This window comes from Cyanistes caeruleus, unplaced genomic scaffold (assembly GCF_971803275.1).
Source record: "Cyanistes caeruleus unplaced genomic scaffold, bCyaCae1.hap1.1 HAP1_SCAFFOLD_174, whole genome shotgun sequence".
Lineage (NCBI taxonomy): Eukaryota > Metazoa > Chordata > Aves > Passeriformes > Paridae > Cyanistes > Cyanistes caeruleus.
Window position 1 is genome coordinate 180,362 of NW_028255962.1, and position 18,377 is coordinate 198,738.

General features: G+C 50.8%; 1 protein-coding gene across 1 annotated transcript; it reads right to left on the minus strand.

The window, feature by feature from the left end:
- Window positions 1-892: 892 nt before the first annotated feature.
- Window positions 893-13,524, minus strand: LOC147645778 (serine/threonine-protein kinase PAK 3-like). Its single transcript, XM_086874248.1, has 12 exons — window positions 13,301-13,524; window positions 11,598-11,635; window positions 9,542-11,156; window positions 9,012-9,101; window positions 8,439-8,613; window positions 6,905-6,968; window positions 6,160-6,208; window positions 5,669-5,781; window positions 4,959-5,076; window positions 3,775-4,535; window positions 2,288-2,425; window positions 893-1,171 (listed from the first exon to the last, which is right to left on the minus strand). The coding sequence occupies exons 3-10, from the start codon at window positions 9,959-9,961 to the stop codon at window positions 4,311-4,313; spliced, it is 1,254 nt and encodes a 417-aa protein (XP_086730374.1). The 5' UTR covers window positions 9,962-11,156; window positions 11,598-11,635; window positions 13,301-13,524; the 3' UTR covers window positions 893-1,171; window positions 2,288-2,425; window positions 3,775-4,310.
- Between the last annotated feature and the right edge of the window lie 4,853 nt (window positions 13,525-18,377).

Below are 18,377 nucleotides of genomic sequence, written 5' to 3' on the forward strand. Positions count from 1 at the left end.
GCCCTGTGCTGGAGCCTGCGGAGCAGCCCGGCTCCCTCCCCCTGTGCCCAGAGTGCTGCACACACTGCTGACCATTGCCAGGAGTTCCAGGGCAGGCGGCAGAAGAGCAGCAATGGTCAGGCAGGGCAGCAGCCCTGGGCTGCTCTTTGCCTTTCTCTCCTCCTGTGCAGACTCCAGACAGCCCATGGCACCAGTGTGTGCTGTGCCCAGCACGGCGCCGCTTCCCCTCAGGAGCAGCCAGCTGCCAGCTTGGCTCTGAGAGCGGAGGATTTGCCTGGTGCCAGCAAGAGGCAGCCAGGGCCAGGCTGCTGCCTCTTGCAGCTCCAAGGGCCTCCTTCCAGCCTGCCTGTGCCGAGGCTCAGGCTTCTCCGGGCTCTGCCAGGGCTCTGCTGGGCCTCCAGCCTGGCCAAGGCCGGGCCCGCTCTCACCTCACAGTCGCTGACAGCTCTGCACCACAGGAGACCTTGCACAGCACCCTCACTGCTCTTTGTGCTTTCTCTCTTCAGCCAGACTCTCCTCCAGCCAAAGAGATTTCTCTTAGGGATACAAATCCAAGTGGCAGGAACCCAAATACTCTCGAGTCACATCTGCACAACCTGCATTTGCACAGGATGTTTGTGTTGCACCGCTCCTCCTTTGGTTTTTCCTGCAAATGCCATTGCTGTTTCTGCCTCAAATAGAAATGCCACAGCTGGGAAAAACTTGGCCAGTTGGCCATATTCCAAAGGCAGTGTGGTCTGGAGAGGATGAATGAAGAGGAGCCTTCCCCCCTTACAAACTGTACCAAAGAAGCCATCAATGTCACTGTCGACCTCTAAGAAAAAACTGACAATTCAGAAGGAAATGTTGAGCTTTCTCACAGGGTCAGAAGGAGAGAAATGTTCCAAAGGAGTTGAGATTTTAGAAATTTTATTTAAAATCCTACTCTACAATCCTACACTACAAACCTACACTACCATCCTGCACTACAATCCTACTCTATAATCCTACTCTACAATCCTACTCTGCAATCCTACTCTGCAATCCTACTCCATAATCCTACTCTAAATTGGTCATGGAGAAGACAGTTCTAAATTAATTGTTGCATTCCTGCCTCCTCCTTCCACTTCTTTACTGCAACGATGAGAGGTGCCAGGCTGGACCCAGGCATGGCCGATGTTATAAATTGATGCTGCAGAAAGGAAATGAAAACAACAAGAAAGCATGATTTTCCAAGCTAAGAGCTTCAAAGGCAGGGGAATACTTTTTAAATGGAAAGGGGATTGAGTCAGAGTAGGTCAGGGGCATGGGGCAAGAGTGGCACAGGTTGCCCCAAGAGCTGGTAGGTGGCCCATCCCTGGAAATATCTGAGGTGTGAGTATCCTGATCTCTTGAAAGATGTCTCTGCTCATTGCAGGACACAGACTAGATGACCTTTCCATGTCCCTGTGTGTTAGTTTGAGATGAATTGACATTTAGGGAAAGAAGTAAGAAACCCCGCACGGAAGTGATTTCTTTGAGAGAAGCTGCTGGGAGCTTCCTCTGTGCCTGAGACAGGCCAATGGCTGGCTAGTTCTGAGAACTGACAACATTTTGCACCATTTAGAAATGAGATGCGCCTCTGTGATGATGCACATTTTGAAAACCACCAGCCTGGGCACTGGCCCTCTTTGCTTCCGGAGCCCGAAGGTAACGGAGCTCTGGTGAGGCCGGCCCTGCTCGCCCACGGCCTGTGCTCCTGGGGGAGGCCGGGCCAGAGCCCAGCGGCTCCCGGGCGGGGGATGGAGGCTGCGGGACCCCGGCCCCAGGCTGGGCCAGGCCACGGCTGCTGACATCTTGCCCACACTAAACCCTCTCCCCGGCGTGCAGCGACGGCTCCAGGCCGAGCCTCCCCTCCCAGCGGCTCCCGGGCAGAGAGAGGGGCCCAGCACAGCCTGAAATCCAACACCGTGACTGCCATGACCTGGGTGAGATTGAACCCTTTCACTGCACAGATGAGACCTTTCTTACTCTTGTGGGCCTGATAATAAAATTTGTTATTCCTTTGAAATTTGAAGCCTGTTTTGCCCTTCTCCTAATCCAGAGCTCCCAGCAAGAAATGAGTAAGTGCCCTGGTGATTTTAGCCAGTGCTAAAACCCAGCACTCCCTGCCAGCCCAGCCCAGTCTAGGATTGCTCCCCACTGTCAGCTGAACAGCACCAAGGTTGGAAGGGAGGAGGATGGGGGCTCATCTGATGCCTTGGATTTCAGTGGAGGAGGAGCCCATCCCTGGGACACTGTTTCACCTGCAGCCCTTTTGGCATTTTACCTGCAGCAGCTCCTTGGCAGACCAGCGCTGCGCCTCGCCTTTCTGCAGGCAGCAGCTCAGGAAGTCACGCAGCAAAGGCGAGAATTGCTCGGGCTGCCGCAGCTGTGGGGTCCCTTCTGTGGCTATGTGGAATTTAGCCTGGAGAAAAAGGAAACACAAGGCTCCACCTGCTTCTTTCCCATCTGGAACTGCTCTCCCAGAGCCCATTGTTTCAGCTCCACTCTGCAGTGGCAGTTTTTGCCCTGGCAGAGAGGCAGACATGACTTTCCTGTAGCATTTGGATGACGACTTTCCTGTATCATGAAAAAACCCAAGCCCCAAAGCCACAGCTTTGCCAACATCCAGCAGATCTTGCCTTGGCAGCTGATTTCATTGCCTGCTCTAGTTAGTGGCAACTACATCAGCAAATACATGTTTCCTTCTCGGAGGATTCCCAGCAGCTTGGCAGCCTTTTTGGAAGAGGGATTTTGCTATTCTAACTAACTCTACTATTCCAAGGATTCTTACATGAAAAGAATCTCTGCAGTGCTTGTTGGTCCCTTAAGCACAGCTGCCATAAAACAAAACTCATCAGGCTTTTTGTCCTGTTCTTGAAAATGATGGTAATTGGAAGAAAAGAAAGGAAATGTAGCAGGTGTTCCTCAGGGAAGGAAACAAACCTTTGGAATCTCATTTTCAACACAGACACATTAAGATGCCTCCACAAATGTATTGGGTTGAAAATGCCTGTTTGGGCACACAGGAGCCACCTGCAGCTCTGTCTCTCAGCACTCTGAAAATTTCAGGTTCCCTTAGGTGGCAAAAGGAAAATATTCATGGTGAAATCAGAAGTGTCATCCCTGTGGTAAGCCTGTGCTCGTTGGATTCTCAAGTCAATGCATTAACGCTGTGCCCATCCCAGAAAGTGCCAGGAAACAAACAGGAGGTTTTGGCAGGCTCTCCCCGTCACCAGGCTCCAGCTTGGTGATATGGAGAAAGTGGCTTGGGTTAGGAAAGAAGGTGGTCACTGAGTGTCTCAGCAGCACTGCACAAGAAGCAGAAGAGACTCTGGCTTTACAGCCTCATCTCCCGGTTTCAGGCAAGTTTCCCTGTGAGAAGAATGGGGCTGCACTTCTTCTCTCAAAAGCACTGTTTTAGAAACTTGGTTTGGTTTGAGTTTCTTTGCTTCATTTCTGGAAAGATAACAGCAGCTCTGAGATGCTTGTTTCCTATTCTTGGGGCCATCTACACAGCCAAAAGAGCTGGAACGACTTCTAAGGCAAAGCAAAATGCTGCCTGAGAATGGAGATGGTTTGGGCGAGGTAAGGCTTGAGTTCCCCCCCTGCTGCAACCAAAGCTCCAGCAGATGCTGATGTGCTGCAGGGCCATTTGTAGAAGGGGCCTTGGTGGAAGTACTTCCAGCAGATGGCCATGGGATTTTGTGCAGTGAGCAGAGAACCCGGGACAGGTGAGAAAGACAGCGGGATCAGAGAGTATTTGCTCCTTACCGATCGAGCAGTGAAACTGTCATAAGGAGTTTTTTGTTCGGCCATTTCAATTGCCACAATTCCAAAAGACCACACGTCCACTTTGGGGCCATATGGTTGACGCTTCACCACTTCAGGTGCCATCCACCAAGGAGTCCCGGTCACCGAGCACCGCTGATTTTGCTCAGGGGTGAGCTGAGCAGAAAGGCCAAAATCAGCTGAGGAGAAAGCAAAATACTCTTTTAATTTTAATACTCTCAATTAGGAAACCAAGCCAGAGAATTCCCCAGTGGAAGTTTGAGAATGTGCAGTTGAATTTCCTGGACAACACTCCCTGCTCTCTTTCCTTAGGGCTTTAGCCAAGGCAATATGAATTGGCTACTTCAAACATCCCCCCATTTCTTACACTTCCTCCAGCAGTGCCTTTTGTTCCCCTGAAGGTTTAGATTGCAGCTCCCTCCCTCTGGAAGGAACACACACAGACACACACAGAGCAATAGCACTCTTGGCTGCTTGTGGTTCCTTGTCATAGCTGTGTGCACCCTGCAACTGTGCCTTCAGCCCACAGCAGGGGGGACCCCTGCACTGCCAGCAGCAGCATTTTTGGGGAGCTGGCAGTCACTGAAAGCAGCCCCACACCCCCCATTCCTGGAAGGCTGAAGCTGAGCAAGAATACACTGACCCAGCTTGACAGAGCCGTCGGTTCTGAGAAGGATGTTGTTGCTCTTGACATCTCGATGGATCACGTAGTTGGAGTGAAGAAAATCCAGTCCTTGCAGGCACTGAGAGAGAAAAGAGAACCAGGGGGGCAAAAAGTAGTGCTGTGAGTTCATCGCACAAGCAAGGAAACAGCTGTGGAAGGTTCCCTTTGCAGGGGAATGGGGAGGAATGGCAGAACACAGCGCCATTGAGAGCAAGAGCCTGCTGCTCTCACAGTAGCAGAGCAGCACCTTTCTCAGTGGAGAGCTGCAAATGCCAATGCACGAGACAGAGATAGAATACAAGAGCAGGGGATAAGAGTACAGGAAGTGAGTCCAGTGAGTGTAGGCGCACTGGCAGACAGTTCCCTTGAGATGCTCTTGCTTGCCCATAGCCGAGCAGCAGCAGAGAAACCAAGCCTGGCCCATGAAATCCCTCCCGTTCTGAGCCCCTGTTTCCCAGACAATGCAGCTCAAGGCCTTGGAAGCACAGATGGGATCCCTGACCTCCCGACTGACAGCTGCAATCTCTCCTTCAGACATTTGAATCTCATCGATGAGATCTCTCAGAGTGCCTCCGTCCATGTACTCCATCACCAGCCAGAGTTCCTCATGCACAAGGTAGCTGAAAAAAGGAAACAAGGCCGTGCAGGTGAACATGCACGGCTAGGTTGGTTTTTTGCTTGAGTCTTGTTTCTGGGTCCCTTGGAGACAAGGGCAGAAGTAAAGGCATAGACATTGCCTCTAGGCTGTGCAGTGTTTGCAGTCTGTGCTGTCTCAAGGAGAAAGGCAGTTTAGGAAGAGCCCAGATAAAAAACCTGTCACGCATTGCATTTCTGGAAATAAGCACCTAGTCTTCCTGGCATGCACAGCAATGGAAAAGAGGGGCAACAATGCAAGGGCAATCCTCTCTTGGATGGTTCATCAGCATTTAAGAAACTTGAAAAACTCAAGCCCAAAGAACTGTGGAGGCAATGAACTTAGAAGGTATTGAATTCTTAAGATAGGGCTGATGCAGGTTTTTGGACAATTTTCAGTCTGCATTTGCCAGGGTGGATTCATGCAGACAAAATGCAGTCTCTTCCCATCCATTGGAGATAAGTAGAGAAATAATCATTAACAGCTCTATTTCCTGCCATGGACCAAAGTGGGTTTTTAGGCTCTCATGCTTGTAGTATGTAAACAAACATTCAAGGGATAGGACCGTGACCACTCACCTGGCTAAGTAATTCACGATCCTGGGACTCCTATTACTCTCCATGATCCTGATTTCATTCATGGTTAGTATCTTCCTACTCACTCCTTGCACATTTATTTTCTTTATGGCCACCTCAAATGACATTGAAAAGGAGTAATTTGAGAAAATTGGTAGCATGAGACCACAACACACATGGAGCAAGTGATTTTGGAATGGCACAGCCAAGCTGTGCCAAAGTGCCTTGTGATTAGACCTCATCACTGGAGTAATTAGGAAGTGACATTGCAACAGCCCATTTCTCTGCTCCCTTGGGGGTCAGTTACAGGACATGTGGCCACTGGCGATTTGCCTTGTCCACAAAGCCTGTTCCAAGTGCAATTTGCAGGCTGGCTCCAGTCTGTGCTTCTTGTGCCTTTTCAGCACAGCTCTACTCAAAGCTCCAGCCACAGCTGTCAGCAGTGGGGAAAGGCCTGGAGAGCAGCAGAGGCTGCAGGGGCTGTTGACATTTACCTCTCCTCCTGTTGCAATGTCAAGTGCTCTGGAAACCTCTCCAAAACCCCTAGAAACAAAACAGCAGCAAAGAAAGGAGAAGCCATTTAGATCTTGCAGTGGAAGCCAGTCCAGACAGGAGAGCTCTGCTGTAAATGCCTAAAAGCTGCAGGTTGCAGGAGGGGTCTGCCAGAAGGCAGATGATGCATTTTCCCCTCAAGTGCCTGGGCACTGGGCCTGTTCCTGAAGCCTTGGGCTTTACTGCCTCAGCTCCAAAAGGCAGCTTATTCCTTCATCTCGGCTATCAGCTTCTAAACTGTGCAATTCTAATCCTGAGCACGGAGTATTTCCTTTAGCAAACTCTTGGAGAGAAATGTTCCTGAGAACTGTTATCTGACAGCTCTCATAGGAGGTAGGTTATGCTTTCAGGCAAGCAAGATTCTTCTCCTTTCATTAGTGTGGCCAGATGATTTGGAGACATCCCAAAATGCGAAGGAAATGAATCCTGAGCTGTCCCACACTTGAGAGACAAGCAGATTTCCCAGGTTCTGTTCCTTGCTGCAGGCAAGACCTTGGCAGCATGGAGATGTCTTTGACAATGCCTTCTGAGCACACTTGACAAATTCTGGCCAGTACTGAGAGATGGGGCAGACTAAGCCCGCTGCCTAAACATGTGGACAACTTGTCTGACTTCCCACTTGATGGATATTCCCCCAGTGAAACACCTGACCCATGGCTGTGTAGAAGTGACTGTGGTTGGACTCACCCGCTGCCAAGGCTTTCCAGTTCGATGTATTTTGTGATGGGATTTTCCTTGTTCACCATTCTCCCTGAGGGAAACAAAATGCAAGATGCTGACTCTCAGGCAGAGATCCCAACTTGCAGGAGATGCCAAAGGCAGCCCCGCTGTCTGGGGCTCTGAACCCTCTGTGGTCAGCTGGGCAGCAAGCACAGCAGCAACAAGACAGGCAGTTGTGCAGTACAAATGGGCAGCAGAGAGACTGATTTTGTCCAGTCCTTGGAAGGAAATGAAGCGCAGAGAGCACAGCAGGGCACAGCACAAGGCTGGCAAAGGCCAAGCATGAGCACTGACAAGCAATGGCAAGAAGACACAGCCAGCCTGAGCCCCTGACAAGCTGTGGCCCCTGTTCAGGACACAACAGCATTGCCTTGGAGATCAGACACAGCCAGGTGCAGATCAAGGCCCTTTTGTGTCCCAGCAGGTGAAGGTAGACACCAAATCAGCTGGGATCTTTCCTCAGCCCCACCAGGTCTTTTCTGAGAGCACAGCACTGGCAGCTGTTATGGGCAAGTAGCAGATTAAATGGGTTGTGCTGCAGAATCACAAAGGGCTTGATGTGTTTTCCCAGAGACTGATCTGAGCAGGGCTTGGGCCAATAGGTAGGATTCTAAGAGTCATGGGAATGGCTGGGAATCAGGGATGAAAAAGTGCCATGGATCTGAGGAATACACAGCACAGGGGCTGCAGGCTCGCTCCTGAGAAATGCCTGCAGTGCTGTTTTATCTGATCACACCACGTCGATGTGTCTCTTGGACACATCTTTATAAGAATAAAAGTAGGATATTAATTACAGATTGTTATACAAGTATCTGTTTCTTCATTGTGGGCCCAATGAAAACATCTCTTGCTCTCTGTTTCTGCTGTCACCTGATGTAGTTTCAAAGGAGTCCTCACTGACAAAAATACAGCATTCTCATAAAAACCTTGTAGATGTAGTAGAGGCAATAAGAACAGTCCTAAAAATGACACCAGTAAGACACATGGGGCAGAACAGCTCTTTCAGGATGGAGAAAAAGCAAAAACCCCTAAATGCAAAACCAAACAAGGCTAAAAACTGAAAACTAAAAACGGAACCACAACAAAAAGACAAAACCCCAAAACCAATCAGTATCTCTGAAGTCTTTTGGTTCTGACAAGTGCTGGGAAGTCTGGAGTCTAATGAGAATTTAGGAATCAAATATTCTGTTCAGTTTGGCCACTAGCACACAGGACTTGCACAGATCATTTGCTGTGCCACAGCCTCCTGCTGATCCAAGAACAATTCCTGCTTCTGCCTTTAGTGGCAAGGGAATGCCAGGCAAAGCCGAGCCAGTCCAAGCTGCCCTCAGAGGCAGCAGGAACAGCCAGAGCGCTCTCTCGCTGCCTCAGAGCACAGCAGTTCCTGTGGGGAGTCCTAAATGTCTCTGGGACACCAAAGTGAGGAGGATCATTTGCTACAGCTCTGCTGGCACGTGCACACAATACACTGTCCCTCAGACAAGAAATACACCAGACGTACTCAGTTGCTCCACGAAGTCTCCCAGGCTCTCCTGGAGCTGAGCAGCAGATGTGTCACTGCTGGAAATGGACAAACTGCCCCGGCTCCACTGCTCAGCTTGGGCAACAAAGGCTCCTTTAGATGCTGCTGCTGCTGCTGCTGCTGCAGCAGATGGAATGGAAGAGCCTGTGTAGATCTGCGAGAAGAAAGGAGTTTGTGTCAGAAAGCTGGCTGGCAGAGATTACCCCGAGTTCCCTTTTCAAATGCAAGCCCTTAGGAAGTTGCTGTTAGCCACATGCAAAGCTCATCAACTGGATTTTTGGATGTCCACTTCTGGAACCAAATGGTCAAAACCCAAGGTTGGTTTTAATCAAGTTTATGGCCAGTTTCATATTCCATTTTCCTGGATTTTCTGAAGGATGACTGCAACAACGACCATTGCACTTCCTCCCAAGGATCCCTTTCCCCCTCCAAGGGCTGCAGACACATTTGCAGCTCCTTGTTCTAATGTTGGAGCTCCTCCCCCTCAGTCCTCTTTTCCTGCACCATCTTCAGAAGGTGCTCAGCCTGCAGCACTTGTGCTTGGGACAGTACCTGTGCCTCCCGCCGACCTTGGGGCTCTTCATCAGCCGGCATTTGCTGGAAGCCTTCGCAGGCTGCCAGGTGAGATATCAACACGTCCACCTCAAGTCAAAGAGAACAAAGCAGTCAGAGACCACAGCTTGTCCCTGTGTGCCAAGGCTCATTGACTGTGAGCAAAGGGAAGGACAGCAGCAGATTCACCAAGGGATACAGACAGCTTGCAGCTTGTATTCCAAATCTGTCTGGGGGACTGTGTTCACTTGCAAAAAGCCCTGAAGAAACAAGGAGAGCAGGAGCAGGCCAGCAGGAATCCCTTGAGATGAGTGCTGGCAAAAGGGGCAAATGACTGGTGCCACTGTCCAGGGCAGCAGCTGAGATTGAGCACAGCAGGAAATGTCCTTCCAAGCAGCTGGGATAGACACTACAGCAGGATGGCACTGAGAGGCATCAGCCCAGCCCCCTGCTGCTCTGCAGAGGAAAGGCAAGAAGGGCAGAAAGCACCAGACTGCAGTGACTGCTGTGCCTATTGCTCTTTCACTCACTCGATTTTCTAGAGCCTCTTGCTGCTGAGCGAGGAGATGGAATTTCTCTTCGATTATTCTTCTTTCTTCCTCCAGCCTGTTCTCCCTTTCCCTGATCCTAGCCTCAGCTTCCTGCAGCTCTGCCAGAAGCTCCTCCTCGGAGGCCTGTGAAGAATGACAGAGAGGAATGTCCATGAGTGGAGTGTCGGCCACACTTTCACTCACCTGGTTCTGTTGATTTCCTCTCTGCCAGGGGAGATTCATCTCCTCTTCGATGCTTCTGTCTTCCTCAGGGCTCCTCTTCACTGCCATGATGGCCCTCGGAGCTTCAGGCAGCTCTGCCTGGGGCTCTGCCTCGATGTTCTGTACACACAAATGGAGAGCAAGTGCCTGGGAGCTGCCCTTTTCAGGCCTGCCCTGCCACTCCTGCCCCTCTGTCATCTACACTCTTGTTAGAAATCCTCATTCAGGAGACAAGGATGTGTGCAATTGGATCCTCTGCTGCAGGTCAGAGAGCCTCTATGGCCACCTCAGGATATGGAAGAGGACCAAGGTGTTTCTCCTCCCTCTTTTGTCAGCTGAGAATTCTGAGTGGCACTGACAGAGATCCTCAAAAGGCCCCACCAACAAATTAATTGACACACCCCTAGGGATGCCAATGAAGGAAGCCATGTGTCATGTAATACATGTATGACCAGTCACCAAAAACCACCTAAACCACCTAAACCATGGAATTGTCCCACCTCACTAGGACAGGCAGAAATTTATAGGTTAAACAGGGAGTGTCAGGACAGAAGAGGCAGGAGGAAGAAAACAGCTCTAAGGAGAAAATACAGACATCTCTAAAGGGGTTCTTAGCAACACAAGACAGCACTCAAGGACTTGCAGCTTTGCCCCCACACTAGGCTCCAATGCAGTTTCCAAAGCTGCAGACTTCACCACAAAACGTATCAAGAGAAACTTGCCACTTGTGGATTTTGCCTCAGAAGAAGGGTTCAGAACTACACAGTTTGTTTCTTTGGCCACACAGGACAAGAATGGCCGGCCACAGCTTCATGGACAACACAATCATCTCCTTGCAGCTTATCAAAAGCCAAAAGACAGGTGGCCTAAAAGACTCTGCAGAAGTGAAGAATTACTCCAGAAAACTGCAGAACACTTCTCCAGGTCATGCAGAAGTTTCCAAAAAGGGACAGCAAACAAAGCAAGCCCTGTGAGCCCCAGAAATGCCATGTGAGCCCTTGGCCATGGCTTGGCAGAAGCCAAGAGACAGAGCTTCCCTGAGCCAAGCAGCCAGCTGCTCACCCGCAGGCAGCAGCGCTTTGGGGCCTCAGCACGACGGCTCAAAGCCCAATTTCCAGCTGCCACGGGATGGGGGAATGGCTGGGTGCTGGCAGGACTCCAGCACTCAGCATCCTCAGCCAGCAACAGCAAGTGCTGGCTGCTCAGAAACTTGCAGCTCTGCCTTGCACTAAAGACAGCAGCACCCAGCACTGGCACTTACTGTCTGGGCATGGTCAGGCTGGGCTGTGACCACAGCTGGAGGCTCGTGCTCCTTTTGCTCATTTTGCTCCTCTTTGGCCTCTTCTCCAGGAGCAGAGGGAGCCACAGCAGAGTCTGCTCTTGCTTCTGGGCTCTGTGGACAGATGGTGGAGTTAGGGACAGGCAGCTCCCTATCATTTAGAACCTTATTTCTATTCAGCTTGATTTCTACAACCAGCTCTACCAAGCACAAATCATCAGCTTTGATAGCAATGGGATTCTAAGTCTCTCCAACTAAATTAAAATGGGTTAATTCAGCCAGGCTGCAAATAGCTCTGAATTAGAGAGTTCACCCTGGCTACTATCAGCAAGCAACGTTCTCTGCAAATCTGAGCTTTGAGTTCTTTTAAAGCTCTGCAATGGAAAATTAGGAAATAGCCAACAATGCCTTTGCTATTGCTGTTGTAAACATGGAAATGGATCTTCTTTCAGCCCACCCAGCTGGCCCTCTGCACTCTACTGCCACAGGCCAAGCTCACAGTTCCCTGCACAATTCTGAAACTCCAGAAACATCAAATGTTCCTTTCTGACTCACCTCAGGATCGGCACCTCTGAACACACGGCTCAGATGACCTGCAGTGGGCAAGGAAAAGGAACCAAATTCTTTGAGAAAACTGGAGAGAACCGTGGCCTGTTTAGAGCAGCATCTGAGAAGATCTCCCAGTCTGCATTTTCAAAGGTGTCCTGCTTGACTGGTGTGGTTTAAAGCAGCAACTAAAAAATCACTAGGAAACTTACTTATTTTTTGCTGTGAGATATGGATTAGAACAAGAGCAAAACAGGCTTAAAACTTAAATGGAATAAAGACAGTTTATTTACAAAAACTACAAGAATAAGAAACCAGAATAAAACTTCCAGAACAACCCTTTTCTCCCCCACTACCCAACCATTCCCTTGTTTACATGACAACATGGAGACAAAAAACTTTGGATCTTTGGTGTTTACAACAGTCCCAATTCCTGCTGGAGTCTTTTCATCAGTCTTTGTAGAGAAACAGAAGTCTTCTTCTGCTATCTATGGAGTTTCTCACAAGAAAACGATTTTTCTTCATAGCTTTCTATTTCTCTGATGCCAGCTGCCCAGAAATCTGCCATCAGTTGTCTCCTCCCATTTCCCATCACTCTGAGGTGTGTTATGGGTCATGAGTCTAGGGATGTCATTTTTATGAATGAGTTATTCAAAGGCAAAAGTTCTCTTTATCTGTTTTTGTGAGCCCTCCTGGAAACAGAAGTTTTCTTTTTGCTTCTTAAAAGCCACAAATCTTCAACTCTTACTTCTCCCCCTCTGTTCCAGCATCTCACAGTGTCACAACTACTTCATCATTTGCTCAAAATCCACACTTGGAAACACTCCATTCCTCCCAATATACTCTGTCATGAATTAAAGGAGTTTTTTTCAGAACACTACTGTCCATGCCCATAGCTTTAACAGAAAAATATTTCAGCTTATTAAAGCATCTCCTTCTTTCTCTTCCCCCTCTCAATTTAATTTGTTTCTTCACTCTCTTTGATGGGTTGATGGTTGATCACTCCCTCTCTCTCTCTCTCTCTGGGAAAAAAAGGATTAATCTGCAAGTCTCATGCAGGCAGTAAAAGAGTTAAAATCTTGCTAAAGCTGCAGATGTTGATGGTGTCAGGTTTCAGTTCAGTGGCAGAAACTGCAAACCAAGTCAGGCCGGCCAGCTCCGTTTCTTCCCCCACCCCGCCCTCTGCAGCCTTGTCCGGCCTGGAGGGGGGGAGGAGGCCGAGACAGAGCCCTGTGACCTCGTCAGAAGCCAGAAACCAAAGAGAGCAAGAAATTCCCGGCCTCACATCTTCAGGTGGTGTTCACAGGTTGATCTCACTTCTCAATAGTTAAAACCGCTGCCAATTCTCACCCATGGCCAGGAATTAGTCAGGAGAAAAAACTCCCATCAGCCTCCAGCAGTTTCAACTTCCCCAGCTCTCAGAGCTATCTTAAAAGTAAAGTCACCCCAAGAGATTGAGCCAGCAAAGTGAGGAAATGCCAGACTCTGCTGCCACAGGCTCTCCCGTGGAGGGAACAGAAGCCCTGCAAATGCTGCCCGCAGCCCCCTGGCTACAGACACCCCGTGTTTTGCTGAAGGTGTTGACAGGAGCTTTACCAAACCAGGGGCATCCTCATGGTCTTTGTGTTTCAATAGCAACCCGCTCACTAAGAAAGAGCAGGGAGACCTACAAAAGCCAGCTCAGGTTCCAGCCAGGGAAAACCTCTACTTACGTGCCAGGTTAGTGAGGTAATAGCCGGCGTAGCCAATGCCATAAATGGTGCAAACGGCAACAGCGAGCTGCTCCATCACTGTAGCACTGCTGTGCCAGTTTGCACACTCTGCTCCACCACAAAAACAAACACGGCTCCTGTCAGTGTGCAGCTGCTCACTGACAAACGCCTCAAGCAGGAGGATGCTCCTGCACTGAGCAAGCCCAAGAGCTGCTCTAACCCTGAGGCCTTCCGTGCACCAAGGCAACCTTGGGATGTCACCACGACAAGGTGGCATCCATGCCCTGACATCACAAAGCCAATGCTCCGCGGTGCTCTGGGAATTGATGCAGAGCAACCCAACCTTCCCTACAGCAAACACGAAATTGCCTGGCAGGTTCTCCTCTGTCACAAAGGGTCACAAATCCTTTGCTGGGCTGTGGGAAATGACAGAAACTTCCACAGATACTGAAGGGTTTCATTTCCATCCTTGGAAGGAGCTTGGGTTCATGCAATGCTAAAGGTTCACAGACGTTGAGTCGAGAATTCATAAGCTTATGTTCATATAGCTGCAAGTAAGAATATGCCAGAAATAAGTAAGAAACTGCATTGAGTGAGATGGTGGAGAGATTTCAACTGTAATTGTGTGATTTTAGAGAGTAAGCTATGAATCTAAATATTATCCTAAGAAGCACATGTGTGTAGGTGAGCTAGCAGTGTATTGGGTGAAAAGCAGACACAGTGCAGCAGAACTTGGCAAAGGTGAAAGGTGATTAAGTAATAATAAACCTCTTCAATTTAGTGCATTAGCCAAAAAACTCAAATTAGCGAATCTCAGCCACTGCACCAGGCTGAAACTGAGGATCCCCAGCCAAGCTCAGAGGGAGGAGAACACAGCATCTGTGGGATCCTTTCCAGTCTGACTTGCTTTAGCTGGAGCCTGGGGGAGGAGAGAGCAGGAGAAGGGTTGGCTGAGTCCTCTCCCCTCTGCCTTGCCCTTCTCTGCTGGATCCTCAGTTCATCCCACACCCACCCCAAGACTCCATCCCCATCCTGCTGGTGCTGACGGGATTAAAGGAAATAAAGAGGAGATAAAAAAGATAGAGAGGAGAGTAAAAGAGAAGTTTAAATGCAGTTTAAATATGAAAGAAATGCACATGTTAGTGAGTGCTGAGAGTTCCAAGGGAGCTGAAGGGTTTGGGAAGGGCCAGGAGCCCGTGAAGGGCTCAGGAGCTGCTGCTGCCGGGAGGGAGGAAATGCACCAATGGCTCCCAGCAGAGTCTGTGCTTTGAGGCTCTTTCCCAAACAGCTGCAGGAGGGAAAGCAGCTGAGTTTGGAGGAAGAGTTTTCTGCTGAGGTTTCCTGTTTGGAGCTGTCACAAGCTTGAGCTGCTCAAGGGAAACGCGGCTCTGCTTCCAGCAGGGCCCAACTGCCCGGGAGCACAACTTGGTTCCCTGGCCCTGAGCCAACGGGCAGCAGCAGCTTCTGTTCCCTCCTGGCTCTTGTGTCATTTCCAGCAGCACAAGACACACCAAGAAAAGCTCCGCCAGAACATGCCATGAGAAACACAACCTGAGTTCATGGCATGAAGGAGCTCTGACAGTCCCACGGGCTCAGGTTTGTTTGTCAGTGACCAGAGCAGGGAAAAGCACAGACACATTCCCTGCACAGGGAATTCACAGGAGGAAAGTGCAGGGCTGGAGGATGAGCTTGGATACAACGTTCCCACGGCAGTTTTGGGGATAAAATCGACAGCAGAGAGAATAGAAAAAGTGCTACCAAGGGTGGGCTGGGGAGGGCTGGTGCTTCCCGGGAGGCTCCCGAAGCTCAAGAGGACAAAGCCCAGACCTTGGCCAAGCTGCGAGCTGGGTCTGAGCCAGAAACCAGGGGGTGGCAGAGACATTGCTGCTGAAGGGCTTCAGATTGCCAAAGCTAAAGTGTCCAGGATCAAGGAACATCTTGAGGTTATGGAAGTCCCAGTGCCCACGTTCCATCCCCTCATTTCAAGCTGAAAGCGGAGCTTCACTTGTGACTCTGCTTTTTAATAATGAATGTCAAACTTCAACAAAATTCCCTTAAAGACCCCATGAAGGTTCACACTGTGAGAGCTCACTCGAGGCAGCCCCAACTCCTGCCCTGGTTCAGTCCCTGTCAAGCCCACTGTGCTTTCCAGTTGCTTTGCTCCAGCTCCCCCCAGATCACCACGAATTCCACTGAACTGAAACAAATCCAAATCCTCGTGGGTCGGGACAAGGGCAGGGAGAGGTCACTCAGGGATCACCATCAGGGGCACAACAGCCCGACATGGGGAAATGAACTGAACTTAGGACTGAGCAAATCAGAGCCGGAGAATGAGGATTAAAATCAGTCTTGAGAAACACCTCCTCCCGCTCCTGAACTTTTCTGTCCGGGCCGCTGCTCGCGGGGCACAGAGAGGGGCCCGGCCGTGTCCCTCCAAACCTTCCTGGGAATCACCCCAGAGCCCTCAGCCTTCCGTGTGCCCATCCCCGGGGTCCCTTGTCCCTCCCAATGGCTCCCGTGGCTCTCCCAGTCCATCCCAGCCTCTCCCAGTCCATCCCAGCCTCTCCCAGTGACCCCGCCTGTCCATCTCGCCTCTCCGTGGATCTGCCGCCCCTCAGCCAATCAGAGCGCGCCTCTCTGATGACTCATCAGTTGCCGGGCAGATCCACAGAGCCGAGAGCCCCGCGCTGGACTCGGCCGCCCAGTGCCGCGCGCTTCATTCCCAGTCCCGCCCAGTGCCACCACAGTCCCGCCCAGTGCCACCACAGTCCCTCCCAGTGCCACCACAGTCCCTCCCAGTGCCACCACAGTCCCTCCCAGCGCCACCAGTCCCTCCCAGAGGCCCCAGAGTCCCTCACACTCCTTTTTAGCCCATTCCCAGTCTATTCCGAGTTCATTCTCACTTCACTCCCAGACCTCCACGCCCTCATCCAGTGTCCCAGTATCTGCTCTCATCTCTTTTAGAGCCACCCCAGTCCCTCCCAGTCCATTCCCAGTCCCTCCCAATGACACACCACTCACTCACACCACTCCTCTCCCATCTCTCCCAGTTCCCCCAGTGTGTCCATCTCGCTGGTGCCCTCCAGCTCCCAGCCCGGCCCCGGCTGCCTGCTCTGCTCCCTGATGGATTTCTCCCCTGCCCACATCCAGCTGAGCTGCTCCCAGGGCCAGCAGCAGCTCTCGGGCCACGTGCTGGCCACTGCCGTGCTCCCCAGCGGGGGCTGGAGCCAGCAGCTCCTGGTGCTGCTGGAAACCGCCCCCGGCAATGCGGGCTCAGCTCCAGCTGCCAGGTGCAGCACGGCAGCCTGGAGCACCCCCTGAGCCGGCACTGGGGCACAGCCCGGCCCCCACAGCGCCGGGGGCAGCGGGGGAGGCACTGGGGGGGCCCAGAGGGGGATTGGGGTGTGCTGGGAGGAACTGGGAGGGAGTTTGAGACAGACTGGTTTAAACTGGGGAAGGGGATTGAGGTGCTTAGGATGGCTGGGAAGGGGTTTGAAGGATGTTGGGGAGGGTGGGATGGGGTTCTGGGGGTCCTGGTGGACCCTGGGAGGGAGTTTGGGGGTGCTGGGTGTCACAGGGAGGGATTTGAGTGAGCCTGGAGGGGCTGGAAGGAGACTGGGGATTGGAAAGCAGGGATTGGGATGAGGTTGGTTGTGCTGGGAAGAGACTGGGAGGAGTCTTGATGAGTCCTGGTGGGGCTGGGAAGGGACTGGGAGAGAGTTTGGGGGTCCAGGGGCAGTGGGGGGAAATTGGGAGGGGGCTGTGGGATCCTGAGAGGAACAGGAGGGGCTCTGGTGGGTCCTGGGGAGGCTGGGAAGAGACTGGCAGTGATTTAGCAAAATAGCAATATTGATCCAGTATCAACATCGATCTGTTAATGGACAAAAAAACCTCTCCAACAGTTTAAAGTTACAAAGTGGATGTTTAATCACAGCACTGGGCGAGTGCGGGAGTCACCCCCTTAATACGCACTGCAGGTTGACAAAAGATTCCAGTGTCTATTTACAGGAGTCTTGAATTTCCAAAATATAAATACATATTCATAATGCTAACACCTCCCATGCTCCACTTCAGACTAAAATTCATGGTAATGAGTTTAAAACGTCATTATGCCTGCGTGGTTGGCTCCCCAGTTTGAGGAGGGGGTCGTTTTGGTGAGGAGGGGTCATCAAGAGATGAAGGAAAACCGCTCTTCCTCACTCTCACCTTTCTACCTTTACAATGGTGGACATTACAAATGACATTTGGTACAACTCCAATTTCCTCCCTTGTGACTTTTAAATGGTTTTCCAGATGTAAGGTCTGTGATCTTCCTGAACCCGTTTATAAGTTTCTCTTTTCTCATTATAAGCACAGCTGAACAAACATACAATGACAAGTAACTTTTTACCTCAGTCTGAGATTCATTATCTCAAATCCTGCTTCTCACTTAATCATTAACTCTGACTAGTTCCAGCAAGGCCTATCTCTAGCTAAGATCTCCAATTTTTCTAAAGTACCTAATTGTTTAAAATTAGTGACTCCAAAGGAGGTTTCAGAGGGTCCTGGGTGGGCTGGGGGACACTGGGAGGGAACTTTGAGGTACTTGGGGGTTCTGTGAGAGGTTTTGGGGGTCCTGACCTCTGCAGATGCCCCAGTGACGCCGTAAAATGCCACCTGCAGCAAGATGCTGATGGGGATCGGGGGCTCCATGTTGGGTTTAGTCTTTCTGGCACTGGGGCTCGGCTTCTACCTGAACAAGAATGTGAGACGGGGTCCCTAGGTTTGGATATCCCCTCTCCTAGAGCGTGTGTCTTCCTTCAGGACCCCCAAGCCCAGTGTCACACACTTTTCTCTGCCCACAGAGCTCCTGAGGCAGCGACAAAAGTTTCTCTAGGATTGAAGGTCAAAAAATACACTCTCCTCAAGGAATTCCCATTGTTGGTCTGTGTCCTGATGGACTTCATTCCCCTGCTTTCATCCAGGTGCCCACAGGGAGCCAGGAAGATGTGGAGCCTCCCAGCCAGGTGTCTTCCCAACACGCATCACCAGGACCACGGATCACCAGGGCTCTGCCCAACGGGGGTCACTGGGGATC

Coding starts and splice junctions, on each gene's coding strand:
- LOC147645778 (XM_086874248.1), bottom strand. CDS start 9,961: ATGACAGAGGGGCAGGAGTGGCAGGGCAGGCCTGAAAAGGGCAGCTCC. Junction 9,102..9,541: donor AAGAGGCTCTAGAAAATCGA/GTGAGTGAAAGA, acceptor CTTTGACTTGAG/GTGGACGTGTTGATATCTCA. Junction 5,782..6,159: donor ACATTGCAACAGGAGGAGAG/GTAAATGTCAAC, acceptor ATGTCATTTGAG/GTGGCCATAAAGAAAATAAA.